The 15457-nt window shown below is 30.7% G+C and overlaps 1 protein-coding gene across 3 annotated transcripts in view; it reads left to right on the top strand.

The window, feature by feature from the left end:
- The window catches only part of srl (sarcalumenin), a 67106-nt gene that overhangs the window by 37937 nt on the left and 13712 nt on the right, over positions 1-15457 (top strand). For 2 of the 3 annotated variants that reach the window (XM_073939936.1, XM_009299804.5), the window contains 2 exons: positions 148-243; positions 4036-4131. In XM_073939936.1, coding sequence (XP_073796037.1) covers positions 4083-4131 — 49 coding nt within the window. In that variant the 5' untranslated portion in view covers positions 148-243; positions 4036-4082. 3 annotated transcript variants of the gene reach the window in all.

The following is a 15457-nucleotide window of genomic DNA, read 5'->3' as shown; positions in this document are numbered from 1 at the left end:
ACATGTTATTTCATGACAACAATTTGTTATTGGTATAGGCTGATGACTGATCAAGTGGATATACAGTAGGTCACGATATGGTTAAACAGCACAGTCTTATGTCCTGTCATGGCGACTTTAACTGGTGTCTCTTTGATTTCTCCTCAGAGGACGAAGTCGTTCTGGATTCCATCCTGAGAGACAGATCTCACATCGAGGAAACACTGAGGCTCGCGGCCGATGAGAAAGCTGGAGATTATGCTGGTGAGCACATTAATGATTGATGTGGCGTAACACGCGTAAAATATACACTAAATATAAAAATAGATAACTATTTGTAAATACAAATATATAATAAATATAAAAGTCACCTAATATTTATAAATGCAAATATATATAATACATATTAAACTAAAAGCACAGTACAGAAGCGTCTGAGGTGGCAAAATGTATATTAAAGTAACTGTAATTGTTTTGTTTTTTGAAATTACAATCACTCAAAGCATTGAACTGATGTCAAAACTAGTGAAATTAGTGAACAAAAAACAACTATTAAAAATAGCATGATACATATGTTATTTTATTTTACAATCACCCTAGTACTGATGCCAAATTAAGAGCCGATCACACCGAACGCGCTTTTCAATTCCAAAAACGTGTGACGCGCCACTCTGACCTTTTATTTTGACCAGAAAAAAAGTGCGGTGCGATTTTAATGTTGCTACGAAATGACTGGTGACAGCTGCGTATTGTGCGCGAGTGTTGCTGTTGAAATTAATATAATTTTAAAAATGTATAGTATTTTAATATTCAAGATTTGTGATTTTATACAGCACCGGATAACTCAACTCAGCAACCACAAGTCTCTCCTCCATTCTCAAAAGTCTCTGTAGTCGTCTTGACTACACACTCTGCAGGCAGGTCAGCGGAAACAAAATATAAATAAACAAATAAATATATTTATTTTATATTTATTTATTTATTTGTATTTTATTTGACAATCACTCTGCTCTCAGTTGATTGGAAAATGACAAAGACGCGACTGACATAACTTGCTTTTTCCACTCAGAGTTGACTTTTTCAACTGCGAGTGCACAGCACGCATCGGCAAAAACAAGAAGTGTAGCAGGAAGTTAAAACACATGGCGCGCAGGGCACATAAACAGCGTGCAAAACACTGGTTGCTGTTAGTAAATCATTTATAAAAGGTGTCTTGCAACGCATAAAAAAAAAACATGCTCAGTGTGATTGGCCCCTTAAACTACTTTAAAAAAATACAACAAATATTTAATTTCATTTATTAGTTTTTTATTTAATTGTATTTTACTTTACAATCACTGTAGTACTGATGCTAAAATTAAAACTACCTGAAAAATACTGCATTTTTTAATTTAGTTTATTTATTTTATATTTATTTATTTAATTGTATTTTATTTTACAATCACTGTTTTACTGATGCCAAAACTAAAACTCCTTAAAAATACAACAAATGTTTAATTTAATTTAATTCTGTCTTTATTTTATTTTATTTTATTTTATTTTGCAATCACCGTAGTACTGATGCCAAAAACTCTCTAAAAATACAACAAATTTTAATTTAATAAATCAATTAATTTTATTTTATTGTTATTTTTTTTAATTTTATTTTACAATCAGCATAGTGCTGATGCCAAAACAAAAACTACTTAAAAATAAAACCAATGTTTAATTCAATTACATTTATCTTATTTTATTTTACTCACTGTAAATACAATTTACAATCAATGTTGTACTGATGCTAAAACTAAAACTACTTAAATCCATCATATTTATTTATTTATTTATTTATTTATTTATTTATTTATTTATTTATTTATTTATTTATTTATTTATTTATTTATTTATTTAATTAATTGTGTTTATTTATTTATTTTTATTGTATTTTATTTTACAATCACAGTAGTATTGAGGCCAAAACTAAAACTAGTTAAAATACAACAACATTTTATTTATTTATTTATTGAATTAATTTTGTTTATTTATTTTTTTAAGTTGTATTTTATTTTACAATTACAGTAGTAGTGGTGCTAAAACTGAAACTACTTAAATGCAACAAAATATTTTTATTTATTTGTTTATTTATTTAATTAATTCAATTAATATTTTTCATTGTATTTTATTTTACAACCACGGGAGTATTGATGCTAAAACTAAAACTACTTAAAAATACAACAATGAAACAATACAACAATATTTTAGAATCACTATGCCAAAACTAAAACTACCTAAAGTAAACTACTTATTGCCTAAACCTAAAAACAACAACTTTGCGAGGAGCATGAAAACACTTTGAGTCATTGCATCCAGTGAACCGAACTTTCTACAAAAGACAGCAGCAATCTATTATTCAGGCTAGAAGTCGCTTTAGCCACCAGGAGAAAGTTGTTTTTCCAACAAACGGATCCATTGCTAACCTCAGAGTGTTTCTAGGTTTGTTTACGCTGCTGTCTCCTCTCATTTCCTTCCCAAATGCTTTTTATCCACAAGCCCATCTGCAGTGTTTCCCCTGGTGTGTGTCCAGCTCAAACTTCTGCTGTTTATTGTGTGTTTTCTTCCTTCAGCTGCGCTTTTTTTGTTCTGATTTTATGTTTTATATATTTTTGTTTTGTTTTGAAAATCCCTGGCAAGTTAAAGAAAATTAATTACAAAAATAATTACAAAATATCTATTATTGAGCTGAAACTTCTGCTGTGTTTAATTTTCCTTCTTCAGTTGCAATTATTTGTTATTTTATAATGTTATGTTTAGTTTTGTTTGTTTTGTTTTCTGTTTTTCTGTTTTTGTTTTGTTATGTTTTATATGTTTTATATTTTTGGTTTTGTTTTTATGTTTTGTTTTATTTTTTTGTTTGTTTTTGTTTTGTTTCATGTTTTGTTTTTGTTTTGTTATGCTTTATAAGTTTTGTTATGTTTTATATTTTTTGTTTTGTTTTTTATGTATTTTATTTTTTGTTTTGGTCCATGTTTTTGTTTGGTTTTTAATGTTGTATATGTTTTATGATTTATGTTATGTTTTTGTTTTGTTTCTGTTTTGTTTTATGCTTTTTGTTTTATGCTTTGCTTTTTTATGTTTTGTTTTGTTATTATTTTGTTTTGTTTTATGTTTTATATTTTATTTATTTGTTTTTGTTTTGTTATGTTATATTTTATTGTATTTTTTTGTTTTGTTATTTTTTGTTTTGTTTTTGTTTCTGTTTTATGTTTTGTTTTATTTTTTGTTTTGTTTTGTCATGTTTTGTTTTATTTTTTGTTTTGTTATGTTTTGTTTTACTTTTTTTTTATTTTATTTTTTGTTATGGTTTTGTTTTTGTTGTTCCATGTTTTATATTTTTGCTTTATGTTTTTTATGTTTTATATTTTTTGTTTTGTTTTTGTTTTATGTTTTATTCATTTATTTTTTATGTTTTGTTTTGATTTGTTTTTCGTTTCGCTTTGAAAATCTCCTGGCAAGTAAATAAAAAAGAATAAAAATGAAAAAAAAATAGCAAAAAATCTATTATTAAGCTGAAACTTCTTTGTTTATTATATGTTTAACCTCTTTCAGCTGCATTTATGTTTTATTTTATATTTTTTGTTTTGTTTTTGTGTTTTGGTTTGTTTTGAAAATCCCTGCCAGGTAAATGAAAATAAATTACACAAGGATTACAAAAATTCTATTAAGCTCAAACTTCTGCTGTTTTATTGTGTGATTTCCTCCAGCTGCATTCTTTTAGTTTTGTTATTTCATGATGTTTGTTCTATATTTTTTCTTTTGTTTTGTTTTGATAATCTTGCGTGTAAATGAATCACAAAATATAATTAGAACAATTTTGATATTAAAATTCTGCTGTGTTTATTGTGTTTTCCCTCATTCAGCTGCTTTTTTGTTTTGTTTTTATTTTATGATGTTTTATTTTATTTCATATTTTTTTGTTTTGTTTTGAAAATCAAGTAAATGAATATATCTTAAATAATAACAAAATTTGTATTATTAAGCTGAAACTTCTGCTGTGTTTATAGTGTGTTTTCCATCTTTTAGCTGCTTTACAGAGGCTGAGGAAGATCTACCACAACTCCATCAGGCCCATGGAGCAGGCCTACAAATACAACGAGCTTCGACAACACGAGATCTCGGGTAATTACTGTTTTACACCGCTGTCCGACTGTCAATATATGTTTTTAGGCTCATGTTTGAGATTTATGGGTTTCAGTTTCCTTCCATTTGTGTTACATTCAATTTGTTATAAAGCCCTGCTTTTTTTACGGGCAAAAAGAAAAAATGTATATTTACTTTGGATGTGTAATGTGTAATCGGGGTTAATCGTTGTCAAGTTATAATCAACTTTTTTTTTTTTTTTTTACAACTTCACAATTATAAGTTTACAACGATGCATATTGTTGTATAATTAAAGAATATAAATATATATTTTTTCAAACCGTACACATTTAAGCTGTTTAGAACCAACATAAATATGTTTATTGTGAATGCACTTGTACAATTTTTTTAATTACTTATGATTATATAAGCCTAGTTATTTATTTTAAGCATATTAATTATTATCTAATTACAACAAATTGTGTAATCCAAATGGAGGGACGTTGCATACACAATTGAAATGAATAAATCTCAATTTTAGGCCCAAAATGTTTGTTTTTGGGTGTAGATTAACATCATATGAATGTTGATGGCTTCTTCACAGTGAATTCATCATTTCTCCATCATCTAAAATCACCCATTCAGTCTTCATCCTCATATTCATAAGGAAGAACCAAATATCAATGTCTTTCCATGCTCATGTTTTATTATTAGTTCAGATTTGACTGTAAACAAATGTGGTTCTTTCATATGAGTATCTTTCTTTCCCTCTCAAAGCTCCAGATACACCAGAGCTGGTCTATAACATATCAGGAAATACTGCAGGATTCATTTATTATTGTGTTTTTAGCTCTGCTTTATAGTAAAGTCTCCTTAGTGAACATTATTTTATGCATTAAATATTATTAATAATGCTCAATTAGTTAGGGTTAGGGCTATGACTAGGCCTTTCTTAAGAAAACAACTGTTCATCGCACTGCATTTAACAATACGAACTGATATTTTTTGTGATTTTAATAATGCTTTAGTGTCAAAGCTAATATTGAAAAAGATTAACAATTTCTTTAATTGTTTTTTATTATTAGTTCATGTTAAAAGGTGTAGTTAACCTGTTTTAATATAAACTTATAGTTAAGGTGTGTTTGGCTGAAATAATTGAAACGTTCTGCTGTTTTATAGTTTTATTTTATTTAATACATATATATATATTTTTTGTTTTAGCTTTGGTAACAATCAAATATTTTAGTTTTTTGTATATATTATTTTTTAATAATGTTTGAGTTTTTTGTTTTTGTTTTGGTTCATATTTTTAGGATTTTTAAATGTCTATCTATCTATAGATATATAGATAGATATTTTATATTAAATTGTTTTTTATATACTTATGTTATATTGCTTATATTTATATTATATTATATTTATCATAATAATCTGACATATTTGAATATAATAAGTTTTTCTCAATTTCTAGGTTTTTAGTTTTTGAATTTTTCTCCATATTAATTTCTTTATTTAGTTAATTTACGAACCATTTTTTTTAAAATTTCATTTCAAATTAATATAGATTTTTTATATTCTTTTATTATATTATATTCTTTTATATTATATTATATTTGAATTATCTATCTATTTAAATTTCTTTTAAATTATGATTTTATTTTGTATTTTTATAGTTTTAGTTAGCAATGCAAGTTTATTCTTTTTAATTCTTATATTATATTACTTATTTTTTTATTTTTTTTATTTTATGTAATATTTTTTTCCACAATTTCAAGCATTTTAATTTGAGATTTTTTTTTATATTATTATTATTATTATTATTATTATTATTATTGTTATTATTATATTTTCATGTCATTTTAGTTTTTAGTCATTTTTAGTATCTGTAATACTAATAAATCCATTTTGAATAAGAATCAAATGCCTCAGCAGCTAATAAAAAACAACGACTTTGTAATGTTAATTTTTTTCCAGTTTGAGTTGTAGTTAATGATAAAACGCTACATCAGAGTTGTTGTTTTCTGCTGTTGAGTCTCGCACACCACAGCTGGATTGCTCGCGGGGGCAGAAACACACACACACGCACACACTCACACACACACACACACACACACACACACACACACACACACACACGCGCACACACACACACAAACACACACAGAGCCGGAGGAATGAAGCCTCCATCTGAAAGCAATCAGCAGTTCTTTATGTAAGAGTTTGATGTGCCGCAGAACTCTTCAACATCTCCTCTGCCTTTCATCGTTTCATTCTTTAAAAGAGGAGCTTCTGCTGCTCTACATTAGCATCATACTTCCAGATAATCAGCAATAATGTACCTTACACACTTTCAAATATGGCACATGCTACACCATCCCAAATAATAAGCCAACAGTAATACTAGAGTGAACCACAAAAAATAAACCACTTTATTTGTAGATAGATGGATGGATGGATGGATGGATAGATGCATGGACAGATATATGGATGGATAAACAGACATTATTTTTATTACTCATTATTATTAATGTTACTATTAGTTATTAGTTTGATTGATTTAATTACTAAGATTTCTTATTAACTAATTGAATATTAAATATTAGCATTAATTGTCAGATTTATTATTTTATTTATTTATTTCTAAAAATTGTCTTTAGATTTTTAATTTTTTATAATTTTTTTAATTTACATATTTTTGTTTTATTTATATTTTATTTACATCATTTAAACTGATATTTTACATTGTTTTAATTAAAAACAACTGTGGTTGACCAAAAGTGCTTCATAATGCCAAATACACACAGATAATAATCAACACTGTTAAAAAAATGTAATAAATAAATAAATAAATACATACATACATACATATATACATACATAAATAAATAAATTTACTGGTGTTTACATTTAAACGGGTCAAAGTTTTTTTCTAATCTGCATATGCATGTTTAAATAAATAAATAAATCTTTGTTTTGCATAATTAAATTCAAACCTTTAAATGGATATAATACACTGTATTTTATTTATTAGTTAAAAAATAATTTAATAATTTATTTAAAATACACCAACATATTTCAAGGCTGTCCAAAATTCATAAATAAATGATAATAATATAAAATAATAATAATAATAATATTTTTTTGCTGGTGATATAATTTAAACAGGTCTAATATTTTGCTAATCTCTTTATATATGCCTTTAAACGGACTCACAAAATACAAAACATTGTATTTATTAAATACAAAAAAAAACTTATTTTATTTATTTAAACATTTTGGAAAAAAGCCTAAATACTGTTTCAATCTTTCTTAATTTATTTATTTAATTGAATGTGCTATACTTGCTATATTACAGCAACCGTCTGTAAATCTAACTAGCAGTTTGTGAGTCTGAGCTATATAAAAGCAAATCCAGCATCAGATATTAGTAATTTGCGTGTGAATTTGAGCAGTTCAGGTCAGGTTTTGTCCTCTTCAAGGTGACTTTGATGCTCTTGAGCGACTTTGATGGTCCTGCTATAACCCTACATGATGAAAACATGAAAACACTGAGATCAAGCTTGCCCTCTTGTGGTTCAGCATGGTATTTAACCCAACACTCACCACAATAATGACTGACTGTTGTTCACATCTGATCTGAGAGAGGCAGAGAAAAGCTGAAAGCAGATATCCAAGAGAGCTGCAGTGGTTCTCAAATATCAAACAAACATACTCTGTTATAATAGTTGGGTTAAAAATACCACAACATTTAACCCAGCTATAGGTTATTATAGCACCATCCCAACTATGGGTTATTTTAACCCAATGCATTGGGGATTATAATTTAACCCAATGCATTAGGTTATTTTGATTAAATGTTGTTTATCCGACTAGTATTTATATTGCTATACTATTACTAGTACTACTATTTATAAGTATGAATATGTAAATAATTAACTTGCAGTTAAAAAAATACTTAGGGCTCTATTTTGACGGTCCATGCGCAGAGCCCAAACGCAGGGCGCAAACGCTTTCAGGGAATGTCAGAATGCGTTTTTGCTAATTTAAGGACGGGAAAACCTGCTTTGTGCCATGGCGCATGGTCTAAAAGGGTTGAGTTTATTTTCTTAATGAGTTATAGGTGTGTTTTAAGAATAAACCAATTAGAGTCTCATCTCCCATTCCCTTTAAGAGCCAGCTGCGTCGCGCCAAGAGCGCATTCGCTATTTACAGGACGCAAAGTAAGTCTAAGTGGAAAAAAATGAGCACTTCACAAGCAAACAGTTGACAGTTTTTTAACAGAAAACTGTTAAACAGAGCATCTACTGCGTGAGAATGAGAGATAATGGAACTACTTTCACATTCGCTCTTGGATAGGGAAACCTTTACGCACAGACATCAATTAGCCTATTTGTAAATAATTTTGTTTGTTAAGCGCAAATATTCGTTTCAAAACTATTTCTAAATTCAGTTCTAATTTCCAGCAAACGAATAAATGAATAATAATAACAAAATGTGCTCAAAAACCTGAGTTATATCCTAAAACACATGCTGTGCCCCATATGGTCTAAAACTTGCAGATGGGCAAATCTAAGCTTGTTTTTAATAAAACTAATATAAATAAGGATATAATAAATAATACTGCTAATAATAATAACATTATACAAAAGCAAATTGTTAAGAATGAACTGAAAAAGCCTCCCGAGATGAAGACATAAAAGCAGTGATTTTTCATATTTATGTAGGCTAGAAAATAATATGTTTTGTAATATTTTAATCCTTTATATTTATATTCTATATCTATTCTTATTATATCCTATATATATCCTTAATATTTAAATTTTTTCATATGTAAAGATATTTGCCTATTGCTCTCTTGTGTGTATTAAGCAGTGCGTAAGCGAGGCGCAACTCTGCGCCGGAGTTTAGACTGGGTTAGTTTTGGTCTAATGAAAAATCTATTATAGTTTCTCAAAATAGCAACGCGCCAGTGGTCCACCTCAGAACGCCTTCCTTTTTAGACCAGAACGCCTATGAGTGCACAAATGAGCGCTAATGCATTTGCTATAAACAGCGTAGCGCAACGCCTCAAAACGACTCTTGCGCCAAGCTGAAACTACCAAAAGATTACTGCGCCACGCCTTGCGCCACACTGCGCCGGGTGTATGATAGGGCCCTTAAAGTGTTTTTCCGTTACATTTTAAATTCCAGACACTTTTGTTAAAATAAATCAAGAATCACAAACAATGACGAAACAGAACAAAGTGCAGACAGGTATAAAATGTGCAGGCAGAAAACCCTGTGCTCTTTGTGCGGTAGAGGCTGTCCAGCAGCTGCAGCAGGCTTCACTCAGTGTCCACAGTGTACAATACAGTTTAACCACATCCAAACGCTTCTAAAAGTTGGTATTTGATAGTGAAACAGATATAAAAAATGACACGAAGAGGTCATTTGATAAACAATGACAACAATATTTTTGTGTTATAGCCTAAATAAACTTTATAACGCAAAAACAACACATAACACATAACAACACATATTAATACAGCCTTTCTGTGTCAGTTAAATCAGTTGATTGTTGAAATTTACATTTTTAACCCAACTAATTGAGTTATTAAATAAAAAACACAATAAAGGTTCAAAATAACCCAATAAAGCACCAAATATCTAACTAAACTGGTTGAGTTCTTAAAAAATAACTTAAAAAGGTTAAAAAAAAAAATAACCCAAAAAAGCACCAAATATGTTTAACCATTGGGTTAAATAAATATCTCAACGTTTTTTTAGAGTGTAATTAGACATAAAGAAACACTAAACATTTTTAATAAATTCAGCCCATCTTCGAGTCTGGCGGGAGCACTTTTAGCTTAGCATAGATGATTGAATCAGATTAGGTTATTAGCATCTCACTCAAAAATAAACATGAGTTTTGATCCCTTTTCCATTTAAAGCCCGACAGTTCTGTAGTCACATAATGTCCTGACACTGACAGAAAATTAAAAGTTTCTAGTTTGATGTAGGACCTATACTCTTATTCTCTTATTCTGGAGTAATAATCAAGCTACTTTGCTGCTGTACCATGGCTGCAGCAGGCACAATGATATTACGCAGTGCCTAAAAAAAGTCCCCAGCTAACTACAAAACAGTGCTGCATAATATCATTCCATTCAATTTCATAATCATTTATTTAATTATTAGAAGAAATAACGTTTTTATATATAGTGTTTCTGTATTTTGCATTAGTCAGAAATGTATTTATTTACAAGAATAAGGTTTAAAACTTTAACAATAGTGGTATACACCAATTTAGTTTAATTTAATTATATGTGTTATAGATAGATAGGAAGCTATACAATATTATTTTTGTCCATATGCAGATTAGTCAGTACTGAAGCCAAATCTGCAGCTTATCTAATAAAATAACTTGCGATAACGGTCCAAAAACTAGTACACGCAAATTTATGTGTAATAGAAAAATATTAAATACAAATTTAAAAAAGGACTGAAATATCAAGAAAAGAAAAGAAAAATCAAATTTAAAGAATGTAGTTGAAATTTTTTAGGTTGTAATTTATTTTGCTTGAATTTAATTGTATTATCTTTCAATTTCTAAATATGTTTGGTCACTAAAACATTATTTTAATAAATATATCTGTTAAAAAAATTCGGTTTTGTTTAAATGCATTAAAAAACATTACCTATATTCACTGAGAAATGAATAAACCAACCCAAGCTCATTCTGAAACGTAGTCCCGTGGACGTTTCTGGAGACAGCGGAATACGTCCCTGGGGGGTATGTACGGCTGCGTTTATTTTTTTCAAGCGAACGCTGCGGGGTGGTGTGACGCGGTTCCCTTTCGCGCTTGCCTTACCTCGTGGAGGGCTTCCCCGTTTCAACCCGTTTGTCCACTCAGCTCACCGTGTACATCGGCAGGCTCGAGATCCAGAGATGAGTCGACCACGGCGACCAGTTTCGAGTCCGGGGAAGAGCTGTTCCAGCAATCAGGTAAGACAAAAACAGAATCCCAAAAATTAAGTGAACAAGTTTCGTGACAGGGTAAGAACGCGGCGAAATCCGAAAATCAGGGCTTTTATTTTTTTGGACGGCTTTTAGCAAACTGTGGATCGGGTTTAGGGAAGCGAGCGGGCGGGCTGGTCGATCGGTAAAATTGGTTGGGTTCGGGGAAGGAGGAGGGCGGGTCGGCCGATTGGCTGGTCGCGCAGTCAGTCATCCGGTCAGTCGGACAGCGGCCTCTGGTGGGTTCAAGCGAGAACACCGCGGGCGCGAACCGCACTCGCGAGAGGCGTCTGAGGTGCGAAAAAGCGCACAACAGCGGCCTCTCGCGAATTTGCAAAAACAAAAACTGCAGTGGTACGTACCCGCCGGGACGTATTCCGCGGCCTCCAGAAACGTCCGCTGGACTACGTTTCCACAATGAGCCCGGGTTGCAATAAACATTAATTTTTAAAATGGGGTGTACTCATTCATGCCGAGATAGATAGATAGATAGATAGATAGATAGATAGATAGATAGATAGATAGATAGATAGATAGATAGATAGATAGATAGATAGATAGATAGATAGATAGATAGATAGATAGATAGATAGATAGATAGATAGATAGATAGATAGATAGATAGAAAAGCCTTTAAACATCATCTTACATTTCTTCTAAAATTAGCATTTCTCTTAAGCTGCTTTGTGTAGGTTCAGTGATTTCAGTTTTAGGGTAATAAATAGGTTATTGTCATTGTTTTTAATATTATACAACTGAACATAAACAAATACGCCTGAGAAAACAGCTATATATATATATATATATATATATATATATATATATATATATATATATATATATAAAAAGCAGGAACATTTTTGGTATGTCATTTGAAGAAAATTGGTCCCACGAAAGTATTCTGGAAGAGTGCTGTGATTATTTACATTTGACTGTGAAATAAGCTGAAATATTTGTATTAACCAATATATTTAATCTCATTTTTATTGCTGTTGGTTGTGTTTTTCGTATATATTCAAGACCTTTTTTTTTCTGAGATTGAGTACAGGATTTGTTTTCAGTTTATGCTCAGTAACAGCACCATCTCTTCTAGAACTCAGTGTATCTGGATGTCCATCAGTCTTCATATAATCCACACACTCACTTCAGCTCATCCTGCTGCTCAGGAAAAGTGTCATTCTCTCTTTCTGTCTTTCTTCTCTCTCTCTTTCTTTCTGTTTCTCTCTCTCCCAGTTAATTGTGTTAATTCAATTCACTTAATTTGCATAACATACATGGGTACATCTAGCCAAAGTGTACATAGCAGGGGCGGGCGGATAGGGGGTGGAGTAAAAAGTAATAACAATTATAATATATAATGAAATAGAAACAATATATACAGTATATTTATATATAGCAATATATACAGTTGAAGTCAGAACTATTAGCCCCCCTTTGAATTTTTTTTTCTTTTTTAAATATTTCCCAAATTATGTTTAACAGAGCAAGAAAATTTTCACAGTATGTCTGAAAACATTTTTTGTTCTGGAAAAAATCATATTTGTTTTATTTTGGCTAGAACAAAAGCAGTTTTTAATTTTTTTAAACACCATTTTAGGAACAAAATTATTAGCCCCTTTAAGCTATATTTTTTCGATAGTCTAAAGAACAAACCTTTATTATACCTAATTAACCCAGTTAATCCTTTAAATGTGACTTTAAGCTGTATAGTAGTGTCTTGAAAAATATCTAGTCAAATAATATTTACTGTCATCATGACAAAGATAAAATAAATCCGTTATTAGAAATGAGTTATTAAAACTATTATATTTAGAAATGTGTTGAAAAAAAAAAATCTTCTCAGTGTTAAACAGAAATTGAGGAAAAAAAATAGACAGGGGGGCTAATAATTATAACTTAGACTGTGCATACATATATAGCTGATTTAAATAAAATATAATATAATAAATATGTTCACACGTTACCTCTTAGTTTATATATATATATATATATATATATATATATATATATATATATATATATATATATATATATATATATATATATATATATATATATATAATGGGCTACTTGATAAGCAGTGGGTATTTTACCAAGTGAACATAGTAAACACAGTAAATTGTAGTATTAAAAAAACTACATCTACAAAAATAATAATAATAAATGAGAATAAACTGTACATTAAACAATCAACATTTTACGATACAACTAATGATAATAAATAATATTTAATTAGACATTTATTTTTTAGTCCGTTCATTGGTTTATTTAATTATTTATTTAATTATTTAACCAGGAATGACTCATTGAGATACAATATCTCTTCTACTAGGGAGTCCTGGTCAAGACAGGACAGAGTTACAAAAATACATATCCCGACACATAGACACACACAAAAACAATATAAACCATAATCAACTGTTAAAACATGTGCCCTGCTCTTAATTGACAGTCTTTAAAATATTTTTAATATAGCGATAGATGGTACAGATTTCATAAGTGATATATCTTGAAGCTCATTCCATAAATATGGAGCATAACAATCAGTATATTTACAATGATTCATTTATAACTATCTAGATCTCTCTCTCTCTCTCTCTCCCTCTCTCTCTCTCTCTCTCTCTCTCTCCCCCTCTCCTGCACTTTTCCTGCTCTTGTCATCCTCTCATCTCTCACCGTCTCTTCCTCTCCTCATCCCCGTCACTAAACAGCCTACCCGGGACGCACACTGGGGGATTCGGCCACAGGTGGGTATGAGGCGGGCGCTTCTCTGCATGGCACTGCCTGCGTCTCTGGAGCCAGCCAGCGCTCATCCCACAATTACCAGCATCACTAATTACACACACACACACACACACACACACACACACACACACACCGCCATTATATACTGGCTGTTCACGCCATGGCATAATAATTACCGTCATTGCGAGATTACGTCACGTGACTGTTCACTTCGTCGCACTCGAGTGTCAATTTCTGTGGTAAACCTCATGGCATCTTTTTGTTGTTTTGCTCAGCTCAGTTCTCTGCTTTTTGTTGTTACTAGGGTTGATTCCTTTGTTATTGTCTTTGTTTTCTTGTTGATAATTATAATTATTTTATATGTTATTAATCAAATTACCTATTATTTGTATTTTATTAACGTCTACCACAACCCTAAAACCAACAATTACAGTAATTATACAGAGTATTATTCATATTATTTATTGGATTATCCATTAAATTGTATTTTATTAATGTCTACTCCCACCCCAACCCTGAACCTATCCTTCACAGTGATGTTAATAATATGAATTATTGTTTACCGTTTCACAAATTATGCTATATTGATTAGAATATCCGCTGCTGTATCCCATCTAGACTTTACCGGAAGGGTCAATATATACACTACCTGACAAAAGTCTTGTCGCCTATCCAAGTTTTAGGAACAACAAATAATAACTTGACTTCTAGTTGATCATTTGGTATCAGATGTGACTTATATGAAAAGCAAAGGCCTCTAGATTACTACTATTTAATTTTAATGATTTAATTGGGACATTAAGGTCTGACTTTGCTTTGAGCAGGGGTGTCCAAACTTGGTCCTGAAGAGCCGGTGTCCAGGAGAATTTAGCTTCAACCCTAATCAAACACACCTGAGCCAGCTAATTAAGCTCTTACTAGATATACTAGAAACTTCTGGGCAGGTGTGGTGAAGCAAGTTGGAGATAAAGGCTGTTTCTCAATTCCAAGAACGCAGAGAACAGACTTGCATTCTTCTAGAGACCGGAAGACCTTGCCAGGTGTCCTCGGTAGAACAAACTCTGAAGACCATGAGGACAGAGAACGAATCCTGTGAGGAATGAGATGCTGCGTTCTTTCTGATGGTCACGTGACCTTCACATGTTTTTAATGGAAAATTATTTAAACATTACAGCATTCATACAGCGATTTATTGTTTTTTCCCTTTTTTTAAAATATATACTATGCATAAAACATTATAAATATACTCTGCACAATACAAATAAAATAGATTTTAATACAAATTTTAGCAAACAAACACTCTTAATGTGTTTTTTTCCTTTATTAGGATGTCCATGGTAATGTTTATATTCACAGTTTCATTTAGAGAAACTCCTGAGGTAAATAAGTCATACCTCTGAACTTTTATAATAAATCTAAATAAAATGCTGAGCTTCCCACCTCCAGTCGCAATGACTTCTGGGACGTCTAGAGCGAGAACGGTGCCAAGTCTGCATCGGTGTGTCCTCGATATCAAGATCACATTCGGGAAGTTTCACGCGTCCTCCGTTTCACGCGTGTGGAACTGAACTTTGGCAGTTGATGATTGCGTTACACGAGTACGCAAGACCGCTGAAGAAACAG

The sequence above is a fragment of the Danio rerio genome, chromosome 3, assembly GCF_049306965.1.
Source record: "Danio rerio strain Tuebingen ecotype United States chromosome 3, GRCz12tu, whole genome shotgun sequence".
In the NCBI taxonomy this organism is placed as follows: Eukaryota; Metazoa; Chordata; class Actinopteri; order Cypriniformes; family Danionidae; genus Danio; species Danio rerio.
The sequence above is the reverse complement of the archived record's forward strand: the minus strand, read 5'-3'. Positions and strand labels throughout refer to the sequence as shown.